Source organism: Microtus oregoni, unplaced genomic scaffold (assembly GCF_018167655.1).
Source record: "Microtus oregoni isolate MIOR12 unplaced genomic scaffold, Mior012 000006F_ref0000085, whole genome shotgun sequence".
Classification (NCBI taxonomy): Eukaryota; Metazoa; Chordata; class Mammalia; order Rodentia; family Cricetidae; genus Microtus; species Microtus oregoni.
In genome coordinates, this window is record NW_024543065.1 from 60835906 (window position 1) to 60859436 (window position 23531).

The 23531-nt window shown below is 46.2% G+C and overlaps 2 protein-coding genes across 2 annotated transcripts; both read right to left on the reverse strand.

The window, feature by feature from the left end:
* Nucleotides 1-3563: 3563 nt before the first annotated feature.
* On the reverse strand, nt 3564-9796 carry Nudt19 (nudix hydrolase 19). The gene is made up of 3 exons (XM_041653252.1): nt 8679-9796; nt 6854-7061; nt 3564-3971 (listed from the first exon to the last, which is right to left on the reverse strand). Exons 1-3 carry the CDS (start codon nt 9363-9365, stop codon nt 3760-3762), a joined length of 1107 nt encoding a protein of 368 aa, XP_041509186.1. The 5' UTR covers nt 9366-9796; the 3' UTR covers nt 3564-3759.
* On the reverse strand, nt 9521-18688 carry LOC121449978 (mediator of RNA polymerase II transcription subunit 18-like). The gene is made up of 3 exons (XM_041654627.1): nt 18646-18688; nt 11569-12164; nt 9521-9589 (listed from the first exon to the last, which is right to left on the reverse strand). Exons 1-3 carry the CDS (start codon nt 18686-18688, stop codon nt 9521-9523), a joined length of 708 nt encoding a protein of 235 aa, XP_041510561.1.
* Nucleotides 18689-23531: the final 4843 nt, after the last annotated feature.

Below are 23531 nucleotides of genomic sequence, written 5' to 3' on the forward strand. Positions count from 1 at the left end.
ACACCTGGCCCATTACAGGGCACCGGAAGGAAGAGAGACAACGCTTATGTGTTCCAAAGACCAATAATTGGCCACATTAGTGAATCACCTCTCATCAGGGCAGGAGGACAAGGACTCGGGAGCCTCATTTCTCCTGGCAGCCCTGAGTAGGGGCAGAAGTGGGGTTTGTAAGCATAAAATCTACCAACATGTGTTGCCAAGTTACAGTTAAAAACTCCACCAATCAGGATCTAGAGATTAGGGGCTTCCTTGTGTGCTCCATCATGGTCAACCAATATACAATGCAAGCCTTTCAGCCCAACCAATCGGATTCATTTGTTCCTTCTGTGGCTCGGGAAAGTCATGTTTCTTAAGAACTAAAGATGCATGACAACTATTTCTATAGTTTAGAGAGGAAGTTGGTCAGCCATTGGAAAGTTCTCAGCTCCCCTAGGGCTTGGGAGCTTAAACTTTATTTTACCCTACAGGTAAAATGGAGTCTGAAGTCAAAATGGCTGTGCTTAGGCCAAAGCACTTTGCCTACTCCCTGTGCTCGAAGTCAACAATCAGAAGAGCTTTTGTAGACTGAGAAGCCACTTAGAATATTATTATTGCGGGGGGGGGGGGGGGGGGGGGGGAGGGGAGGTGGCGCACACCTTTAATCCCAGCACTCTGGAGGCAGAGGCAGGTGGATCTCTGTGAGTTCAAGGCCAGCCTGGTCTACAGTGAGTTCCAGAAGAGCCAGGGATACACAGAGAAACCCTGTCTCAAAAAACAAACAAACAAACAAACAAATAAATAAAATCAGAGCTTAGCACATGCTGGGCAAGCTTCTCAGCCGTCTGTTACATTTTTGAGACAAGGTCATTAGGTTGTCAAAGTCGGTCTTGAAATCACTTTGTTTTTTTTATTTTTTATTGTTTTTATCGAACTATACGTTTTTTCTTCTCCCCTCCTCTCTTCCTCCCCTTTCCTGTGACTCCCACGCTCCCAATTTACTCAGGAGATCTTGTCTTTTTCACCTTCCCGTGTAGATCCATTGAACTCACTTTGTAACCTAGGCAGACCTTGAACTTTTGATTCCCTTGCCGCAGCCTTTCAAGGAGTTAGGATCGCAGATCTGTAGCACCAGGCCTATTAGATTTTACTCCGGGTCTGGTAATTTAACTCTTGTGGGGCACTCTCCTATACACTGCAGTCTATCCTACTGTACCTGCACTTTCTATCCACTAGGTGGCAGTATCATCCTCTCCTCAGTGGTGACAACTGAAAACCTTTCCAGACTTGAACAAGCTAAGAACGTGAGAACAAGCTAAGAATCAACGCTCTTCTTCTCTCTTATTCCTCTGACAGGGGTTAAGCAACACAGAGAAAGGGCTGGGGAGATGGTTTGACCATTACGAGTATTTACCGCTCTTGCAGAGGACCTGGGTTTGTGTCCCCACACCAGAGGACTTGGGTTTGGCGGCCTGCATCAGTAACTCCAGTTCCAGGGGATCCAGTGCTCTCTTCTGGCCTCCATGTGATAAACATAAACTTATGCAGACAGACAGACACATATGTGCACATGCGTGTGCGCACACACACACATCCTTAGGAACAAAACACTTTATTTTTAAAGAGCTTCATTTATTATTGCCTTTATTGTGTTAGCAGGAAAGTCAAGACATTTTTGTAAAAATTTAAATCCACCATGACATACAACACAAAGATCTACAAACAGAATTAGTGTCCTGCCAAGGTGTGGTGCACACACCTTTAATCATAACATAAAGCTAAAGTGGGCATTATCTCTGGTCAGTTTGAAGCCATCTGGTCTACACAGTGGGTTCCAGGACAGCCAGGGTTTTGTAGAGATCCTGTCTTTAAAAACAAAGCAAAAACAACAACAACAACAAAACAGATTGTGCCTTAACTATCATTTCTCACCTTTAGTCAGTAAAGATCATTTGTCTTTAACAAGTCAAAAAGAAATCACCCACATCAACCACACATTAAACCCCGGTGAAATTAGCATTCTCTCTCCAGCCTCCTGAATTCATTAACCACTTCGTAAGTGTGCACAAAGGCTGGTGAGTTTTACAGTGTGTATCTGTGTGTGCATGATGTGTGTGAGGGCACACACGCCATGGCACATGTGTGGAGGCAGGGGACAACGTGGAAAAGTAGGTCCTCTTTTCACACCTTTTCGTGGGTTCTGGGAACTAAAAGCAGGTCACTGGGCATGCGCAGTTAGTGCCTTGACCTGCTGAGCCATCGCATCAACCTGTGTTCTGTATGGTTCCTAAGTCTTTACAATTTGGGAGACATGAGATCAGGAAGATGGCCTGGCAAGAGCGTGGGACCTGAGCTCGATTGGACAGACCCACACGCAGCGGGAAAGAAGAAAGGCTCCTGTAAATTGTTCTCTGCCCTTCCCACTGTTCCATGGCACACACTCGTGTGTGTGTGTGTGTGTGTGTGTGTGCGTGCGCGCACGAGCATAGAAAGAAGTGTAATAAAAGGTAAAATTTAGATGTCAAAATGAATGCTACTTGGTTTTAAGATACTGTATGGTTCTTTGTTTGTTTTTTAGAGATAAGATTTCTCTGTAACAGTCCTGAAACTCACTTGTTAGACCAGGCTGGCCTCGAACTCACAGAGATCCAACTGCCTCTGCCTCCCCAGGGCTGAGGTTAAAGGTGCGGGCCATGGATGTTAATTATCAAGTTAAGTACATGGCAAGAGCGTGACCTCACTCTTGAAGGATGCCTCAACCACTGTTTATTTGCATTACTGCCTTCCTTGCTATGATCAAGTGCCTCACAGAGACAATTTAGAGAGCAGGGATTATTTCAGCCGGTGTCATGGTGCTAAAGGCAATGCGACATTCGTGGAGGCGGAGACCTGAGGCAGCCAGCTCACATCTCCTCAGACTGGAAAACAGAATTCTTCTGGAACAGAGGTGGGACTCAGTCCCTCAAGACCCACCCGTGCCAGCAGCCCACTTTCTTCTGGTTAAAGCCTGCCCCTCAGTTCTCACAACCTGCCAAAACAGGGCTACCAGCTATGGACCATGTGCAGAAGTCCCACATTCAAATCGTAACAACATCTAATTAGGTACCCCTGAATTAATTCCTGCCCTAGGACTCAGTTTCCTCCGCATCAGGAAACTTGCTGACAATCAAAAGACAGAAGGAGAACCGGAAGGCAGTGGCGGGGCACGCCTTTAATCCCAGCATTTAGGAGACAAAGGCTGGCAGATCTTGGAGTTCAAGGCCAGCCTGGTCTACAGAGTGAGTTCCAGGACAGCCAGGGCTATTTTTTTTTATTTTTTTATTTTTTTGCTTTTTTGAGACAGGGTTTCTCTGTGATTTTGGAGCCTGTCCTGAAACTAGCTCTTGTAGACCAGGCTGGTCTCGAACTCACAGAGATCTGCCTGCCTCTGCCTCCCAAGTGCTGGGATTAAAGGTATGCGCCACCACCGCCCGGCTCAGCCAGGGCTATTATATAGAGAAACCTTGCCTTGGAAAGCCAACAACAACAACAAAGGCGACGGCAGGAGACCCCCTTTAAATGTTTAAGCTAATAAGACAGAAAGGACAACCATTGCGAAAGCATTTATCTTAGTAACAAAGTTGTTAATACATCATACATCTCATACATGGCTTGCTGTGCAGCTTGAGGACTGGCAGAGGAGCCCACAACACCCGCGACACAGGCAACACCTCGCTGTCCCGTTCGCAGGCACGTTCCTTCTGCTTCAGGCAAGTTCAGGCGACCCTCACAAGTCAAGCAGCTTTACAAACGGGAGGTCAGGCTCGCGTCCACTGCAAAGTTCTTAGGGTACACGTGCTTATTTGACCGGAGAGACACATAGAGCTCATAGAGATGGGGATTGCGGGGCACCAATCGGTGAACGACTTTGCCTTCCTTCAAGATCTCTTCAGTCTTTTTGTCAGTAGACATTGGGTTTTCTATGAAATCTGCATCTTTCACGTACAGTTCATCTCCTGAAAAACAGTAAAACTTCATGTCCACAAACACTGCCTCATAAATTACCCCAACAGATTAATGACATGAACCAGTGCCTTTTGTATGTATTTCATGTTGAAGCTTAGTTAGTTTTTCTTGTTGTTACTTTTAATTTTAAATTTATTATTGATCCATGGTATGTGTGTGTGCACTGCCTGATACTGGGAACCGAACCCAGATCCTCTGATTATTATTAATCCATGTACGTGTACTGCCTGACGTAGGTATTGGGAACTGAACCAGATGCTGTGATTATTGTTAATCCATGGTGTGTGTGCGCGCGTGCGTGCGTGCGCGCATATGTGCAGTGTCAGACATAGGTGCAGGGAACCAAACCCAGATCCAGCAGCATAGCCTCGAACCGCTGAGACTCTTACCCAGTGTCAGGTTTTTATTACATTTGAGAGAGAAAGAAAGAAAAGGGGAGAAAGAGGTGTGTGTGCGCGTGTGGGTATGTGTATTCACGCAAGTAGAGGTCAGAGACCAGCCTGCCAGAGTCGGGTCTCTCCCTCCACCAAGTGAGCATGCGCGATTACAGGACCGTGAGACCTTACGGAGGCCAGAGGACAACTTCGGGGATTGTTCCTCCAGAACTTTCCACCTTTCGTTTCAGATGGGGTTTCTTACTGATCTGGAACATCACCAGCTAGGCCAGGCTAGCTGGCCCCTGAACTTCCACAGATCTGCCTGTCTCTGCCTCCCACCCGCCGTTACAATGCTGGGGTTACAGGTGCCTGCCGCCATGCCTGGCTCTTCGTCCAGGTTCAGGGGATTCAAACTCTTAATCTATCTTTCTCAATCATTCTCCACCTTAGGTGTTTCAGGATTCATTCATTTAGTTAGTTAGTTAGTTATTTAGTTATTTTGGTTTTTCGAGACAGCGTTTCTCTGTGTAACAGCCCTAGCCATTGGGGAACTAGCTCCATAGAGCAGGCTGGCCTTGAACTCACCAAGATCTGCCTGCCTCTGCCTCCCAAGTGCTGGGACTAAAGGCTGCACCACCCCCACCCGGCTCCACGTTAGTTTTTGATTCAGGGATCAGGGAACCATGGAGTTGGCCTGACCTAGCTGCGTCATAGGTTTTTCAGGTTAGAGTCCATGGCTCCTTATAGGAAAACTGCTAGTGCCTGGAGAGATGGCTCAGGGGTTAGGAACACTAGGTGCTCTTCTGAGCACCCGGGCTCAGTTCCTAGCATCCACATTACAACTCATTACCACGTGCGACTCCAGGTCCAGGGGATCTGATGTCCTCCTCTGACCTCTGCAGATACGAGGCACACAGGTGCTGCGCATACATGTAGGCAGGTAAAAATAAGTCTTTTTTTTCTTTTTTTTAAATATTTATTTATTTATTATGTATACAATATTCTGTCTGTGTGTATGTCTGCAGGCCAGAAGAGGGCACCAGACCTCATTCCAGATGGTTGTGAGCCACCATGTGGTTGCCGGGAATTGAACTCAGGACCTTTGGAAGAGCAGGCAATGCTCTTAACCACTGAGCCATCTCTCCAGCCCAAGTCTTTTTTTTTTTCAAAGCTGCTAAACTGTCCCTCTGTGGGGTGAGTAACAAATCTCATCGGTATTATCTGAAACTGAAGAGGCAGATATGGAATATGACAGTCACATAGTGCCTGCCTGCTACAACACAAATCAGTGTCTGCCAAACTGTAACTGGCCATCAACAAGTCTCCTGATTCAAATGAGCTAACAGTTCCACAAGTTCTCATAATTGAAATAAAAATGTAAAAGTGACTTGAGGCCAGCCTGGTCTACAGAGTAAGTTCCAGGACAGCCAGGGCTAAGCAGAGAAACTTTGTCTAGGAAAACTGAAGTAAAAGTGAGATAAAAACGCATAAGAAAAGAATTTTGTTCATGCCTAGGAAATATACATATACACACACACACACATATGCAAGTTTATAAATTCCTACTCCCTAGTTAAAATAAACATGGCTTTGTGCACACCGACACACCCTTGATCACAGCACAGGGGTGATGAAGGCAGGAGAATTTTAAGTTTGAGGCTAGCCTGGGATACACAGGAAGTTCTACGTCCGCCTAAGATCTATAGTTAGACCTTGTCTCAAAAATAAATAAAAAAATAAACACTATGTGTTCTACAGTTAGCTTTAATTATCAAAAAACCATACTTCCTACGGTCACCTGAGAAAGAGTCTTAATTGAAGGACTGCCCAGATCACACTGGCCTGTGGAGGATTGTCCTGAATGTTATTTGATATAGATGAGGCCAGCCCACTGTGGGCAGCACCATCCCTTAGTCAGGGAGCCCCAGATGGAATAATAAAGCTAGCTAACCGAGTCCTTTGTGAGCCAGCTAGTCAGTCAAATTCTCCAGGGTCCCTGAGGCTCCTCTCCGGCTGTGAAGCGCATTCCTTGGTTGAAAGCAAGGCTACGTGTAACGCTTGAAAGCCTGTCTTCAGGTTTCTCCCTTCACCTCTCTCAATGATGAACCATAACCCATAATCCAAAATAAACCCCTACGTCCCCAAAGTTGCTTTTGGTCATGATATTTGTCATAGGAACAGAACGAAACTAGATAATCTGTGTATTTTAGAACTTTCCCCTTCTTTTAATTAATATTCCACCAAGCATGGCAAATCTCTTGATATTACAAAGTTTATGTCTGAGAACCACACAGCTAAATTACAAAAAAAAAAAGTTTAAAAAACAAAAACCTCAATGGTTTAAAGAAGCTTATGATTTTGTGTTGGATTGCATTCATAACTATCAGGGGATACGTGTCGCCTGTAAGCCAGATGTTGGCCACACCCACAGGCCTGGCAGCCTGGCTGGAGCAAACGTGGACACTGAGGAGAGCACCGGCACTTCCCCGCCTCACCTGGGTAGAGCATGATGGAGCCATCAGCAGTGGACAGGATTATCGGCATCCATTTCTCAGTTATGTCGAAGGGGTGAGCTGAGGAAAAGCTGTACAGAGCGGAGAGAGAGGCGAAAGTTTCAAGTCTTCTCATCTCGTAGAACTGCGGTGGCGCCAGCCAGATTTCTTTGGACAGGAAACACTCCGTTGCCTCTGCTGGAGACAACCACTGTAGGGACATAGGAAGCAGCTTTGTGAGCCGTGTCGTCCCCCCCCCCCCCCGCCACTGGCCAGGCCTGAGGTGGCTAGATGGGTATACAAGACCTATTACAAGACCTATTTGATGGGAAAGCTAACGTATCCGGAGGCCTTGCTAGATCTCTCAGGGAGCCTGAGATTCAGAGGCCTGGGCGCTGCCAAGTCCCTACTGGCGGGCTTAATCAGGAGGTAGAAGCAGAAAAATTGCTCGAGTCCAGGAGATAAAGGCCTGCCTGGGCAACATAGTGAGGTCCTGTCTCGGAAAGAAAGAACTGGTGGCTGGAGAGATGGTTCAGTGGCTAAAAAAAAAGCAGTCACTGCTTTTCCAGAGGACCAGAGTTGGGTTCCCAGCACCACACTGGGCAACTCACAACCACCCATAACTCAAGCTCTAGACAATTCAACACCCTCTTCTGGCCTCCATGGTCAGCTGCAGGCATGCTGAAGGGCAAAATAATAACAATCAAGCCACAGTTATTAAATAATAATATTAAAAGCATTAATAATGTGAGTTAGAATGCTGACAATTAGTAAAAATAATTGAAAAAAAATCCTCTCAGCCCTGAGAACTAAACTTACGCACCACGTGACAACTTAATAAAATTTATTTCCAAACACCAAAAATGGCTGAACTGTAAGCAAATAAATAAGAGAATCTAGTGAGACCTACCACTCGCCTAGGGCTTCTGCGTAAAGTCATCCTAGACCACAGAACAGTGGGGGAACCTGAGCAACATCTAAGTCTTATTGACTCAAGCAGACACAGATCAGAATTTGGAGGATCACGTGGGGTAGTATTGGGTGAGTAGTGTGCCTGAGAAGGTCTACACAAAATTGAACCCCAAAACTCTATTACGTATTTAGTGCACAGAGTAGAACCGTATGCTAGCCGAGACCATGGCTACTTCTGAGGAAAGAGCAGCCACCTGGGGGGTTCCCGACTAAACTTCATGCTTACCTCGAGCCAAGATTTTTTTTTTTCCAATTTTCTCCAGCAGCGTATTGCCCACAGCGGGAAAGCCTTAATTAAATGTAGCCAGCACTCGGGCACTCAAGGGGCCAGAAGTGGGTCACATAATGGAACTGTAGCTAAATTAGCTCCAGAATATACTGTAGACCCCCCTCCCCAGACCATTTAAGATATACCTTAAAAGGATAATCTCTAATAACTTAACTGCCTGTCGGGAAAAATGAAACACTATTTAAAAGACTAGCACAAGACTCAGCAGTCAACAACTAAAAAAATGCTAACATGTAATGAAAAAACTCCAAGACATGTCAAATGCAGGAAAGATGCCTGAAACATAACTGTGCCTGGTGCTAGTGATACAAATAAGGGGGCGGGGCAGAAGAAAGTTGATAGGGCTGAAATTTCGTAATATGTTCTAGAAACCGAATTACAACCATTAGGGACTGAAGCGAATGAATCATTGTGAAGTTTGCAGAACAGGCAGTGGAAGCTCTGCCAGAGTGACCCCGCATAGGGAACCCCATAGGGTGAGAGCTGAATCCTTGAACGTCTCTAGCAGGGTCACGCCTTGGGTCAGCGGTGATGAACAGGGCAGCCCGCGGGTTTCGCGACCCCTACCTTGTAGCCCACCACCTCGGTCATGTCGGGCTCCACGCGCGGGGTCTCGCGCAGGCAGCACAGGTGGAAGGTGGCGTCGAAGCGGCGACTGCCGCGCCCGATCGGCGTGAGCCAGCCGCCCCAGTTGCGCAGAGCCCAGATGTCGGGCGTGCAGTCAAGGTGCTCGCACAGCTGGAGGAAGTGGCGCGGGTCACTGCGCACGCGCGAGCGCCAGTCTCCCAGGCCGGGCGGAGGCGGCAGCGCCAGACCGGGCTCCTGAGAAGCGGGCGGCGAGCTCCGCGGTCTCAGCAGCAGCACCCCAGCCTCCTCGAAGGTCTCGCGGATGGCGCAGATGCGCAGCGCCACATCATCAGACAGCGCCCCAGCGCCGGCGCCGGCGCCGTCGTCCTCGTAGAGCAGTCCCGGAAAAGGGAGTTGCGAAGGCGGCGCCGGACCCAGGCCGAAATGCGGCGGCGTGTGCTGAGGCGCGAAGAGTCGCAGCCAGTCGGCCGAGCTATCGGCGGCGTGCAGCACACCGCCCGGGAAGACGTGCGCGCCGGGCAAGAAGCGCTGGTTCTGGGCGCGCTGGAGAAGCAGCAGCCGGAAGCCGTCTGCGGACTGACGGGCGGCGGGACCCCGGGCTGCGGCCAGCACCACGGTGCCTGCCCGCCGCCAGGAGCTCGGGCCGGATCGCAGCGGGACGCTCATGGTCAGGTGGCCTTCAGATCCAGCTCACGGAGCGCTCTCCCGAAACTCGATGAACTCGTCGGCTTAAGAAAGAACGGCCTCCAGGCTCCCACGCGTCTGCTTGTGGGAGGAGCGTGATCCCGGCGTCAGAGCACCACCTAGAGTGTTAGAAAGGGTCAACTCACCCGACCACAGCTGCTGCTATCACCTGCCAGCGACTGGGACAGGGTGATCATCCTAGGGCGCTGGAGCGGAGAGAAAGTGCGGAAGGGTGTTGAATGGAAACCAAAATCTAGTTATGAATCTTTCCCACTAAACTCTAGTGACTAGGACTTTGTCCCCTGATAATCTGGTCTGTTGCCTGTATGGCATTGGAATAGGAAGTTCCAGGAACAGATCGGTGGTGGCAAATTCACGGGAACCATACTAATAAGAAACTAGTGGGTGGACCAGATGCCAAGTTAGGAATTTGCTGTTGTATAGGTTTTTTTTTTTTTTGGTTTTTCGAGACAGGGTTTCTCTGTGGCTTTGGAGCCTGTCCTGGAACTAGCTGTGTAGACCAGGCTGGTCTCGAACTCACAGAAATCCGCCTGCCTGTGCCTCCCGAGTGCTGGGAGTAAAGGCGTGCGCCACCATCGCCCGGCTGTTGTGTAGGTTTTAATGTCATTGGTGAGTCCCTGTCCTTTCGGGCAATTTGTCTGCAGTTGTGGATGCTTGCTTGTATTGCCAGGGCACCCGAGGACCTGGGGAAAGCATCTTAGATAGTGTGATTAGTTGCCTTTTCGTGGGAGATGTTGAGTCCTAGCCTAGCAATATTTCCCCTCCTCTCTAACTTTCAATTGGCCGAAAGACTTGCACTCCTAAGAACAGCATGGCTACTTTTTGGAAACAGCTTGTTTCTCCCCTTTTACATCTCCTCAGTCACCAGCTCTTGCAAATGTCCTCCTAACTGATCACAGATTTATTGGTATTGGAGGGCTAGAAAGAGGGCTCAGCCAAGTGCACTTGATGCTCCTGAGTTCAGCTCTCAGCAGTGTGACTCCAGTTCTAAAGGATTTTACGACCTTTTCTGACCTCTGTGGGCACTGCAACCACAGAAAGCAGGAACGGACAAGCAGGCACCTACAAATGAATAAGAATAAGTAACTCTTTTAAAAGGTTTTTCTCCTGCTGAGTGTCTTGGAAATGTTTACTTACTTAGGGACTGGCTTGGAAGGGGTATGTAGCCCAACTTGGTCTTGAACTCTCCCAAGTGCTAAAATTACAAATGTGACCCATCAGCCTGTCAATGGTGGTGCCTGCCTTTAATCCCAGCACTGGGGAGACAGGCAAGCGGATCTCTGAGAGTTCCAGACCAGCCTGGTCTACAGAGAGAGTTCTAGGAAAGCAAGGCTACTCAAATTAAAAATGTGAACCATCATGCCTGTCTACAGTGGGGTTGTTGTTGCCGATGATGGGGTTGTTTTAATTTGTTTATTTTGGTTTTTCATGACAGGGTTTCTCAGTGTAACAATCCTAGATGTCCTGGAACTTGCTCTTCCATAGACCAGGCTGGCCTTGAACTCACAGAGATCCACCTGCCTCTGACTTCCAAGGGCTGGCATTAAAGGCGAGCGTCACCACTGCCCGGCTTAATGATGATTTTTCATTTGTTTATATATTTTTTTTAGTTTCTTTCCTGTCTTTATTACTATACAATGCCAGCTCACAACGCTGTTACAAACCTTATATATATATATATGGCAAAACAAGACAAATAAAAACTTATAAACAAAACAATAAATAAATAACAGAATAATAAAATACTTTTATAAAAAACATAACAACAACAAAGGGCAAAACAATGATTAGAGTTGTTTTTGACATTTTCCTCTGAAAAGCTAATTTAGTCCACTTCCCTCTCTTTGGGCGAAGGGAGGACTTGAAGAAATCTCCATGTTATCCTGGGCCTGTAATCAGCAGAGACTGCCAAGGAGAAGACACAGTCGGGTCAGTAAGGAAGCCTTTAACACAGGCACTTAGACGGACATGCAGGGGGCCTGAGTTCCAGGCTAGCTAGTGATGTAGTCAAGTTCCAGGTGAGCCAGGGCTACAAGGTAAGACCCTGTCACCAAAAAAACAACACCAAACAACAAAATTACCGAATAAAGGAAATAATTCAAAGGAACCAAACTCTCACCACTCAGTTTCTTGAAGGGAGTCTGCCTGACTGGCAGCAGCCTACCAGGTGAGAACAGACCTCAAAGACGGACAGACCTTTCTTAATCACATAAGCCTTTTGGGGTCCATTTTTTTCCAGATGAACCAGAGGTTTGAGCTGCTCGGCAAAATTCCTCATGTCGTCAGAGACCATGTCCTTCCCAGCTGGTGCGACAACACTCAATTCCACAAGATAGGAGAGTGACAGGGCCTCTGTGCTGTCTGTGTTCCCTGGGACCAGGATTCGGAAAATCTTGTACACCACAATCTTCATGATGCTCTTACGGAACAAGTGCCCTTTAGTGACAAACTCATGGTCCATACGGAAGCCCATTTCCATCAAGAAGTCCGTGAGGTTCTCGGATGTGGCAATGTCCACACAGTTGCGCACCAAGGCATGGCGGTTCTTGTCTCCCATTTCTGGCTGTCCCAGGTAACACAGGTGCCAGGGTGCCCCTGCCCTGTCCATGGAGCACCGGGCCCTTAGAACGAACGGGCTGGCCTGCTGGCCTTTCAGGAGGAATACCATCTCTTGATCAAGGAAAGTCTCTGGCTCCATGTTGTCACACAAACCACGAAGGCAATGAATGAGACTTTCCAAACTGTGGTCTAAGACACTTCCTGAAGAGGAGAAAAGACAATGAGCCCTGGCTTTCACTAAGGGTCTTGAAACTAACCTGTTAATTTGTTTTTTATCTTTTTGGTTTTAGGGTTTTGTTTTGAGAAAAGGTAGCATTATATAGCCATGGGTTTTGTGGAACTCAGCTTTGTAGCCGGCCTTGAACTCACAGAGATCTGCCTCCCAAGTTCTGGGATTAAAGGTGTGCACGACCGCCATTATTTTTAAGTTAACTTGTTGTTAACATCACATCTAAAGATGCAGGTGGGGCTGGAGAGATGGCTCAGAGGTTAAGAGCATTGCCTGCTCTTCCAAAGGTCCTGAGTTCAATTCCCAGCAACCACATGGTGGCTCACACCCATCTGTAATGAGGTCTGGTGTCCTCTTCTGGCCTACAGGCATACACACAGACAGAACATTGTATACATAATAAATAAATAAATAAATAAATAAATAAATAAATAAATATAAAAAATAAAATAAAGATGCAGGTGCCTGTATACTAACTGTGTTGTGCCCATTTCGTAGGACTCCCAAATAAGGCCATCACAGAGCCAGTATGGATGCAAACACATTGGGGTTTACTGATTACAAACTAGCTAACTTGGACTTTAATCTGACACTCAGACACATCAGGTGGGGAAGAAAGGCCCCTGAGCTTCAGGGTAAGGGCTTTTTAAAGGGAAAAAGCACAATCAGGGTGGCACAAGCCTTGGCATTTCAGGATTGGGTAAAAGTATACAACTTTTGAATTCGTTGGTTGGGGTATAGGGGAATTTCAAAACAGTGAGAGTTAGCAGACAAGAATTTTAAAACAGAAGTTAATCAGATACCTCCAGGGGCATTTGAAGCAAGATGTTGTTTGGACACCCTGGTGGGTCACTTTGACCAGGGCTGGCACAGTTTCTTGGGAATGTCTATGACTTTGTTGGGCTGGATTCATCCCCTAGTGAGGCTCTGTCTAAAATGGAGTTCGTTTTGCTCCTTCAATTGCATCTCCAGAAACAGAAAATGGGGCCACAGGGTGAAAGGCACGCCTAGAGGAGGAAGGGAGGACATCTGCTGTTTGCTTTTGAGTCAACAGCCTACCCAAGTCTAAACCGATGCTCTTGGCACTGCTGCAGGAATTTTGATCTGAAAGTCATGTCTTAATCTATCGTAGAATCCAGGTGGTGTGGGAACTTTATATTCTTTTACATGTATTACTTGTTTATACTCGCAAGCGCCACTGAGTGCAGGTAGATCCCAGAGGACACCTTGCAGGAGTGAGTTCTCTCCTTCCATGGTGTGGGTCCTGATGTCATCAGGTTGGGCTGCAAGTGCCATTACCTCCTGAGCCATCTCACCAGCCCCCTGCATTTAAAGAAGAAGAAAAAGTTCTTGTGGTAGCTGGATGACACCAGCGTCTTTAACAGCCATACTGAGAAATGCCCGGTGACTCAGTTGGCTAGGCCCATAGACCATGCTAGATAAGAGACCACCTCAATGAGCAGTATGGTAGAATAGGAAACAAGGAAGTGATTTAAAGTGCGTTTCGGAAACAGATGTGACACAGCGTGATGATTGATTGACTATGCCGAGCAAAGGAGAGGAGGAAGTTAAGTTTGGACATAAGGGACTGAGGTGACCTTTCTTCAAGTCCTAGGAGTGACAGTGTTATGTGTGAGACACTGAAAACTTTTTCAAACTTGCCAAAGCCAATAAGGTAGAAAGTGATTACTACGGGTGACTAATCTTTTGTACAAGGGAATAAGTGTTTTTAAGAAAGGACACATTCACTAAAATGGCTCCGTGGTTTTGTGGCTCTTAATGTTTGTTCTGATACCAGCTGGTTTTTCCCAGATTCCGGTCACTCCAGAGCAAGTTCACCAAGCCCTGGAGTACCAAGCCAAGCAGCAGAAGTGATGTTTATGTATTTATTTTTGCCAGGCAGGTGTTCCGCCTCCGCACTGCATTGCTAGCCTCTGGTTTTCAGAGACAATATCTTGTCATGTAGGCCCGGATGGCCTCCAGCTCCTGATCATCCCACATCAGTCTCTGAAGTTACAGAGTTGCAGGTGTACACCAGCACAGTCAAGCTGGGTTTTTAAAAATCAGTGTGTGTGTGTGTGTGTGTGTGTGTGTGTGTGTGAATTACACATAGTGCATGTACCTTCGAAGGCCAGAAGAGGTATCTGATCCCCATGGACCTGAAATCACAGGCAACTGTGAACTGCCCAAAGTGGATTATTCTGGGAACTGAACTTAGGTCTTCTGTAGGAGCAACAAATACATTTACTACTGAGCCTTCAACCCAGACATCGGATCTGGACCAGTACAGCTTTAATGCCAGCACGTGGGAGACCAAGGCGGGCAGATCTCTGAGTTCAATGCCAGCCTGGTCTACAAAGTGAGTTCCAGGACAGCCAGGGCAGTTGCAGAGAAGCCCTGTCTTGAAAACAACAGCAACAAAGAGCCATAAGCATTTATTAAGCCTTCTGTGGGTAGGGAATCTGAAAACATTTGCTTGAGTGGCCCCGACTCAGTATAACCTCTATGAGAACGGTCAGCATGGTCATCCAGGCCCTGCCTGGGTCCCATTCTTTGGTAACTCACATGACTGTTGAGGCCTCAGTTTCTTAACACATTCGTCCTTCCATTTGGCCGATTGGCTGTCTTGGGGACTCATTGGCTCTGATGCCTTTAACAGCCTCAGGAGCCAGACTCCATCACTCCACCTGTTACACTGGTCAGATCCAGGAAAGGCAGGAAAGATGGAGCTATCCAGGGTCATCTTGGAAGCTGGCTACCACAGTGGATTAAAAACAACAAGACTGTCTAGCTTTTTACATTCAACAATGGGGTTTAAACCCAGAGCTCCCCAAATGCTAGGCAAGAATCCTACCACTGAGCTAGAACCCCAGCCATAACCACCTAAGAACAATAAGAAAACATTAATGACTTCTGTAACACTTGGCTCAACATTTAAGTGCAATAATGTAGATGTTTGATCAACTTGGATCTCTATATATGTAACTGTTATGAACAAAACTCAAAATAACCCTAGCAGTAAAGACACAACAAACTAGCAAATATGGATGTTTGTCATGAAGTATTCAAATTCAGAAAAAATAGAGGGCTCTTTATGATCATTACTGTTAATTGTATGCCAGTAGGTCACCAGGGAGTGAGGGACTTTGTTTACAACAGTTGCTCACCTCACAGTTAAAATTACTGGATTGTTCATTCTGTTCTAATGATCTTCCCCCACAATGAAAAATGGTCCTATTTGACTTATCAGAACATACATAAAACTCTGAAAGAAAGGCAGAAAAAAAATTCAAACAGGTCATGCTGCTGTTTCCGTAGGTCCATATGAGCCTTCTTTCAGCCCAGAGTTGAACAAACCCACAGACATTTCTGTTACTCATTGTGGGGGTTCCTATAAACGCCATGGCTACCTACTGCATGTGGCAAGAAGGCAGTCTGCTTCAACACGGCGCAGTAGCTGGTGTTGGTTCAAACTTCGAGAGTCTAACACTGGGCAGTTTATTTTAGGCATATTTAAGTACAGTACAATTTGGAAAAACAGTTTCCTGGTATAACACAATCGCCTGTGCATGAGGAGGCATAATTACATCAAAACTCTTCTCAGAACTACAGCTACTTCTTCCCTCACAATGGGGTCTAGAGATGGGCTGTATGTGTTATCTCACAGGCCCACAGGAGAATCTGGTGTGATCCTGGTCATACAGATAGCACAGAGGTCACTGGGGTCACTTAGATCATTAACAGTCTCTCCTGCTTGGGGGAGCCCTTGGCCATGGAGATAATGCAGAGGTCATCTAGACTATTAGCCTCCTCCTGTCCTGGTTGAAGGAGCCTACAGCTAGCACAGGGATTACCAGGGTTATTAGTCACCCCCCTTCCCAGGTTTCTGGGTAGAAAACAGGCTATACATGTTTTACTTGAAAAGACAACCCTGTCTGGTTAACATTCCTATTTCCCTTAGTGTTATTGGTTAAGGCAAGGACCTTTGTGCTCCTGACAATTTATTATCCAGTTTTTCAGTGAAGAGGGTAGAGGAATAACGTTGAGGCGTTATTTTTGTGGTAGAGGATTTGCCCGCTTTAACCCTGGTAAAACAACAACCTGGGGGCCAGGGAGATGGTTCAACAGGAAGGGGCCCTGACTGCCAAACTTGATCCACAGACCCCACAGAATAGAATGCTGACACCTGCAAGTTGTCTTTGACCTTCATGTGTGCACAAAAGCAGAAAAGAAAAATGTGGAAAATAATACACAAAACCCTAAAGCAAGCTGTGTTGAGAGGGCATTAGGTCCCCTGGAACTGGAGTTTCAGGCAGTTGTAAGCCTTGGTGCTGGAATTGAACCCGGGTCCTCTGTGCAAGCAGTCAGTTCTCTAAACCACCGAGCCATCTTGTCCAGTACACAAATCCTACTGCCCAGTTGGAGATCTCATTCTGTTTTGTAAAATGGAAACTGCCCTAAATAATGAATTACAGATAAAAACCAATTCGATTTGTGTCTTAGTCACTGTTCTATGCTGTGAAAGGACACCATGACCACAGCAACTTTAATAAAAGAAAACATTTAACTGGGGACTTGTTTACAGTTTCAGAGGGTCAGTCCATTGTGACCATGCAGAGAGCATGGTGGCATGCATGGTTCTGGGGCACGAGCTGAGAGCTATACCCTCATCCAGAGGCAGAGAGTGAGAGACCGGGTCTGGCAAGAGCTTTTGAACCCTTAAATTCCACACCTAGTGGCATACTTCCTCTAAAAGACCACACCCATTCCAGTAAGGCCACGCCCCCTAATCCTTCCTAAATAGTGCCACTCCGCAATAACTAAACCTTCAAATATATGAGCCTATGGGGGCTATTTTTACTCAAACCACCACAATCCATCACCTAATTTGTTAATCATGTTGTCTCTGTATAATGACATCCTGGAAATGGCAAAACTATATAGATGGATCAGTATTTGCCAGAGTTTAGGGAAGGAGAACAGGAGTCTACAAAAGTCATGGGGGGAAGCATTCTATACTTACATGACAACAGCTGTTCCCTTGCAGCAGTTTGGTTCTTGAATGTCCCCCAAAGGGTTAGGTCCTAGGCTGACTATTGGGAGGTGGTGGAGCTGTTGTTGGGGGGGGGGGAGCGAGGTCCTTAGGTCACTGAAGACTTTTCCCCGAAGGGGACTGTGGGATTCCAGCCCCTTTCTCTAGCTCTTCTGCTCCCTGTCCCTGAGCAGTGGCTCTGCCACTGACTTCCTGATATTGTCATCTAGCAAGCCCGCCAGAGGCTGTATTAGAGCTCTAGAGGAACAGAACCAATATACAATACATATATATGATATGTATTATCTGTCTAGCTAATGTATAATATATACATATATGTTGTCTGAAGGTTTCTGTCCTGCCCAGTCCTTGTTCTGCCCAGTTCCCGCAGTTGTTAAGTCCCAAAGAAGTTACACAGAGGTCTATATTAATGATAAACTGATTGGCCCATTAGCCAGGCTTCTTATTAACTCTTATAACTTATATTAACCCATTATTCTTATCTATGTTAGCCACATGGCCCAGTACCTTTTTCAGTGGGGCAATCACATCTTTCTTTTTCTGTGGTTGGGACAAGACTGGGGAGGAATAGGCGTCCTCCTTCCCAGAATTCTCCTGTTCCCCTTGACCCACCTCTACTTCCTGTCTGGTTGTTCTGCCTATACTTCCTGCCTGGCTACTGGCCAATCAACATTTATTTAAAACATAATTGACAGAATATAGACAAATGTCCCACACCACATATATATGGCTGTGTGTATATGTGTGTGTGTGTGTATGAGTGTGTGTGTGTGTATGAGTGTGTGTATGAATGAGGGGCTAGAGAGATGGCTGAGAGCAATTGTTGTTCTTATGGAAGACCCAGGTGCACTCCTCCATTAGAACACAGGGATTTACATGGTGGCTCATTCATCTGTAAATTCAGTTCCAGAAGATCCATCCTCTTCCTTGGGGACCAAGCACATACTGATACACATATGTATATCCAGGAAAACATTTTCAAGGAGGTGGGTGGGCTGGGTTGTTAGAATGGATCCCAAGGGGCTGGATGTTCCAACAATGGCTCTCCACCTCTCTGCACTCTGAAGAGGCTAAAAACCTGGGAGCGGCTCAGACCTCTAAGATAGATACCTCAGCAGTCCCACTCTGGAGCTGAAGGCCTGGGAGCTTCCAGGAAAGTCACTGGTTTTCAGTCCACATTGGAAATCTGAGGAAGCTGGGGTCTGATGTCAGCAGAAAACTGGAGGGTCACAGTGGCAGCGACAGAGGGGCTTGCCCTCTTCATATGGTGTCATCAGGTGACACTCTGATGGCGGACCTCCATTCTCACTTCATCTTGACGGACACTCCCAGAGGCGTGTTTACTGGGAGATTCTGAATTCAGTCATGTTAACAATCAACGTGGGCCTTCTCTCTCATACCCAGGAGAAGAGGCATCCCGTTGTCCAGTATGGGGGCCGTCATTCTGCTCTTTGTAAACTGTCACAATATTGTGGTGTTTGCATTAAATAATTCTTACTAGTTATAAAACCAGCAGCTCAAAACAGCAGATGCTAAGAAGTTAAAAATTTCCAGGGACTTCCAGGAGGGGAAGGCTGAAGTCCCAGCACCAAAGAAAGAGTGCAGGCCTCCAGGAAGAGGTCCAAACAGTTCCGAGAACGCAGAGCAAAGGGAAACCACGTATTTCTGTTCCTGATTGTTTTCATCCTCTCCGTAAGACTGTAGCTGCTGCCGAAGAGCACGGGGAATCTAAGAACTTTTCTCAATTCTGGCAAAACTAAATCTTTTCTTCTTTACTTGTTTCTGTTTCCTTTTTTTTTAAAGATTTATATATTTATTATGTATACAATTATGCCTACAGGTCAGAAGAGGGCACCAGATCTCATTACAGATGGCTGTGAGCCACCATGTGGTTGCTGGGAATTGAACTCAGGACCTCTGGAAGAGCAGCCAGTGCTCTTAACCACTGAGCCATCTCTCCAGCCCTCTTGTTTCTGTTTTCTAATTTCTTCTGAAATACAGGGAAACAAAGACGGTGAGCTGATGGCCCTAAGTGCCTGGGAATGGCTGTAAGTGTACCTCATGCCATCTCGTGTAGACTGTGCTTCGGGAACTAACCATCTGAGAAAGCCCTACGTATGTTAAAGCTTCTCCAATTCACTGATTGTGAGACAGGATGGAAAGATGGGGAAGAGAAGCCTGGGAGAGAAAGTGGTCCTTGTGTTACAAGCCCTGACCTGCTTTTGCTTCTGAGAAAGGAAGGGAACCATCAGACCCCCAGATAAAGCTGAACTTCCTTACTGCACAGTCCATATTTACAGACATTTCAGACAAAGATGAAGGCTAGAAGAAGGGTATGTGCATGGTTCAAACCAAGTGAAGTTCCAGATTGCTAAGGTATTCCCGGTGCTTGCCTGCCTCAAGTCTAGTCAAAACCTGGCAATTCCAGACAGTGAGAGACCCTCTATCATGGGGCAGAGAATGGAAGGACACTTGACATCCTCTTCTGTTCTCTGTGTTCATGTGCTGCCAGCTATATTTCCACACACATGTATACCCCCACAGTCTCACACCACATACATACAAAAATTTAAATATGTGTATCTGCATATATGTATGCACCAATATATAAAGGCAACACAAGACTCTCATACAGATATATGTGCATATATATATACAGTTTATATATGTGTGTGTATATAGTATATATATGTGTGTGTATTTATATATGTATGTGTGTGTGCACACATGCATGTGTGTGCACCACTTATGTACAGTGCCCCAGAAGACCTGAAGAGGGCATTCAAATACCCCTAGAACTAGAATTCTAGACAGTTGTAAGTGGCTGGAAATTGGTCCTCTGTAAGAGCCACTGGGGCTCTAAACCACTGAGCCTTCTCTCCGACTCCCACACAAAATTTTAAATAAGATGTCACAAGCAATATATGTACTTACCAAGGCTTAAAGTGATGCCTAAGCTTGAGTGTTTCCTACTAAAAAACTTAAGCATTTCTCCTCAAATCCCTACCCGCCCGTACGCAGTGGTGCATGCCTTTAGTCCCAGCACTCAGGAGGCAGAGGCAGGTGAATCTCTATGAGTTCAAGGCCAGCCTGGACAACAGAATGAGTCCCAAGACAGTCAGAGCTACATAGAAAAAAAAAACCTGTCTTGAAAAGCCAAAATAACAAAACCAAAACCAGACAACTCCACCTTACAACCTTGTTTACTGTTGAGCACTGTGTCACACTCCTGTGAACCCAGAACTTGGGGAGCAGAGACACTTGGATCTCTGTCAGTTCTAAGCCAGCCTGGTCTACATAGTAAATTTCAGGTTAGCAAGGGGTTCTGTCTCAGAAGATGGGATGGAGTAGGAGAGGTTGGGATTAGGGTAAAATATCCCAAACTAACGATGTTTTAAAAAAAAAAATGCACATGGAAACCTATAGACTAAACTGTTGTTGGGGGCTGGTCATTGGTTCCCGGCTACTCAGACCCAAAATAAACACACAGAAACTATGTATGATTTATATATAATTTTTCCAATAGCTTAAGCATATTTCTGGCTAAGTCTTATATTTCAACTCATTTCTATTAATCTGTGTATCGTCATGGCAAGAGCTGGCAAGGTTCTGGTTTATCTGTCTCCTGCAGGTGACTACATGGCGTCTCTTTGACTCTGCCTACTCCCTCTCTACGTTTCTGCTTGGATTTCCCACCTGACTTTACTCTGTTAAGCCACTGGCCAAAATAGATTTATTCATTAATCAATAAAAACAACACATATACAGAAAGACGTCTCACACCACTAAACTTTACAGGGAAATTAAAATATTTTTTCACGGGCATTTAAGCACGGGTGCTCTGCATGGAATGGTTACCCCAGAAGATACAGATTATCAAATGAAAAGCACCATGCCGGGAGTGGGGCACCTCCTTATCAAATCCCAGTTTTGTCGGGGTGGAGATCTGAGAAAAGACTTCTTAGTGCCGTGTGGAACTGTGTCTCCATTGTGCCAACTGTACCAATCAGAGCTTGGTGATTGTGGAGCACCAGGATGGTACAAATGCAGAACCACAACTACCTTGGGCTGTCTTCATCCCTTTTAGTAGCCACGCCCATTGCCTGATCTCTGCCTCAGACTGAGTGTTGTTTTGGTTCTCTGGGAACCCTTCTAGAATGTGCTCAGTACACTACTAACTTCTACCCCAGAATAAGAGCCTATCAGACAGCAGTAGGGCCTCCAGCCGAGGTTTCAGGGCTTTTCATAGACTCTCCCCCTCATGCATCCACCAACTGTATTTGGCAAATGTATTCATGTATGATTTTCTTCGTTCTATCACTATAAGAATTTTGCAAAATTGCTGTCCGATGGAACACGAAATCTGGAGTCATCGAAACCCACGTTTCTCAGGCCAAGGCACTCATATTCACCTCCAGAATAACCTATCTTTTATCCCCTTGAGATGAGAACTGTATTTTATGGGTATGGGTGTGTGTGTGAGGACAAGAGATAGAAATTGGTTAGACAGACTTAGGACAGGAGCTCTGAAAGCAGCCCTTTTATTTTTGTCCTTAGCCAGAAGCCAGACATATCCTTGGTTGTGTCCTGGCTGGAAGCCAGGGATATCAGAGAGTTCTAGTCTCACTCTTCTAAATAAACACTGCTCCTAGAACGGTGGGTGAGGGTGTGAATGACAACAAGGACTTCAGGTCAACAGCGGGCCCAAATAAACCCTTTCCTCCCCAAATTGCTTAGGATCACTGTGGTGGTTTGTATAAAATGGCCCCATAGGCTCCTAGGGACTGGCACTATTAGGAGGTATGGCCTTTTTGAAGTAGGTGTGGTCTTGTTGGAGGAAGTGTGTCACTGGGGTTTTGAGGTCTCAGAAGCCAAAGCCAGGCCCAGTGTCACTCTCTCCTCTTGCCGCCAAGATGTAGACCTCTCAGCTACCTCTCCAGCACCATGTCTGCCTGCATGCTGCCATGCTTCCTGCCATGACGACAATGGACTAAACATTGAACAGTAAGCCAGCCCCAACTAAATGTTTTCCTTTATAGGCATTGCTGTGGTCATGGGGTCCCTCCACAGAGATAGAAGCCCTAGCTAAGACAGTCACATTGTTTTATTACAGTAGAAATAGCAGTTTGAATGCAATTGGCCCACATAATATCAGATGGAGTGGCACTATTAGGAGATGTGGTTTTGTTGGAGTGGGTATTGCCTTGCTGGAGGAAGGGGCAAGCTTTAGGGTTTCCTCTGCTCAGGATACCATCCAGTGTCTCAGTCGACTTCCTGTTGCCTGCAAGATGTAACACTCTCAGCTCTACCACTACCTGCACACCGCCATGTTTCTGCCATGACCATAATGGACTGAATCTTTGAAACTGCAAGCAAGCCCATATTAAATGTTTGCTTCATGAGAGCTTCTCTGGTCATGGCATCTCTTCACAGCAAAAGAACCCTAACTAAGACAGTAAGACACCCTAGAAGCGCAGAAAACAGGCGTGGTGCGCACACCTGTCAGCTCAGCACTTGGGAGAGGCAGAAGTGCAGGTTGGAAACAGTTAAATCTATTTCAGTCTGTCTCCTAAGTGACATTAGAGTCTCCTGAGGGAGGGATATTGCAGTCACTTTGGAGGCCATTGAGAATAGGGATCAGGGCTCTGCTGAAGCCCATTAAGGGAAAGCTATTTCTTTCTGGTCAAAAGAATAGAATCTTCCTCTGGCTCTGGGTAGAGATTTGACTTTATGATCTGCTTTTTTTTTTTTTAAAAAAAAAAAGAACATTACATAATCTCCAGAGTAATCCAGCTGGGCCTGTCAATCATCTAGCTGGGTGACCACCTCTGAGGAAGGCTGGCTCACCAGACGACATGTAAAAGATTGGGCAGGAATAATTATCCCTTTAATGAGATAACATACTTAACCTCCCCAGAAACCACACCCCTGTGCAGTTGCTTGCAAAGCCTCTACCATGTGACTGCCCTGCATTTCTGCATTTTTCTCTTTCTCCATTCTTTATCTTTTCCTTTCTTTAGATGCTGTCCAAAGCCTACACATGCCTTCCCCTGTGTTCTGGATCTTCTTATTCTTTCTCAGAAGCTACACACCCATTTGTCTTTTGTGCTTACAAATGGCATGGCTTTCTCTCTTCCTTTTCCTCTCCCTCCTACTGACAGCTGCCAAGAGTACAGCTTGTCTGTTCTGTTGTTTTTCTCTTAAACTATAAGAAAATTGTCCTCATACATTTACATAGTGAAAGGAGAGAACTGGCCCCTGTAACTGGACTCTGACCTCACACACA

Excerpts from the sequence above, each read along its gene's own strand:
- Nudt19 (XM_041653252.1), bottom strand. The coding sequence starts at position 9,365 with ATGAGCGTCCCGCTGCGATCCGGCCCGAGCTCCTGGCGGCGGGCAGGC. Across the intron at positions 7,062-8,678 it reads CCGAGGTGGTGGGCTACAAG|TGGTTGTCTCCAGCAGAGGC; the intron begins GTAGGGGTCGCG and ends ATGTCCCTACAG. Across the intron at positions 3,972-6,853 it reads CTCCATCATGCTCTACCCAG|GAGATGAACTGTACGTGAAA; the intron begins GTGAGGCGGGGA and ends ACTGTTTTTCAG.
- LOC121449978 (XM_041654627.1), bottom strand. The coding sequence starts at position 18,688 with ATGACGGCCCCCATACTGGACAACGGGATGCCTCTTCTCCTGG. Across the intron at positions 12,165-18,645 it reads CGGGATGCCTCTTCTCCTGG|GAAGTGTCTTAGACCACAGT; the intron begins GTATGAGAGAGA and ends TCTCCTCTTCAG. Across the intron at positions 9,590-11,568 it reads TTGAGGTCTGTTCTCACCTG|CGCCCTAGGATGATCACCCT; the intron begins GTAGGCTGCTGC and ends TCTCCGCTCCAG.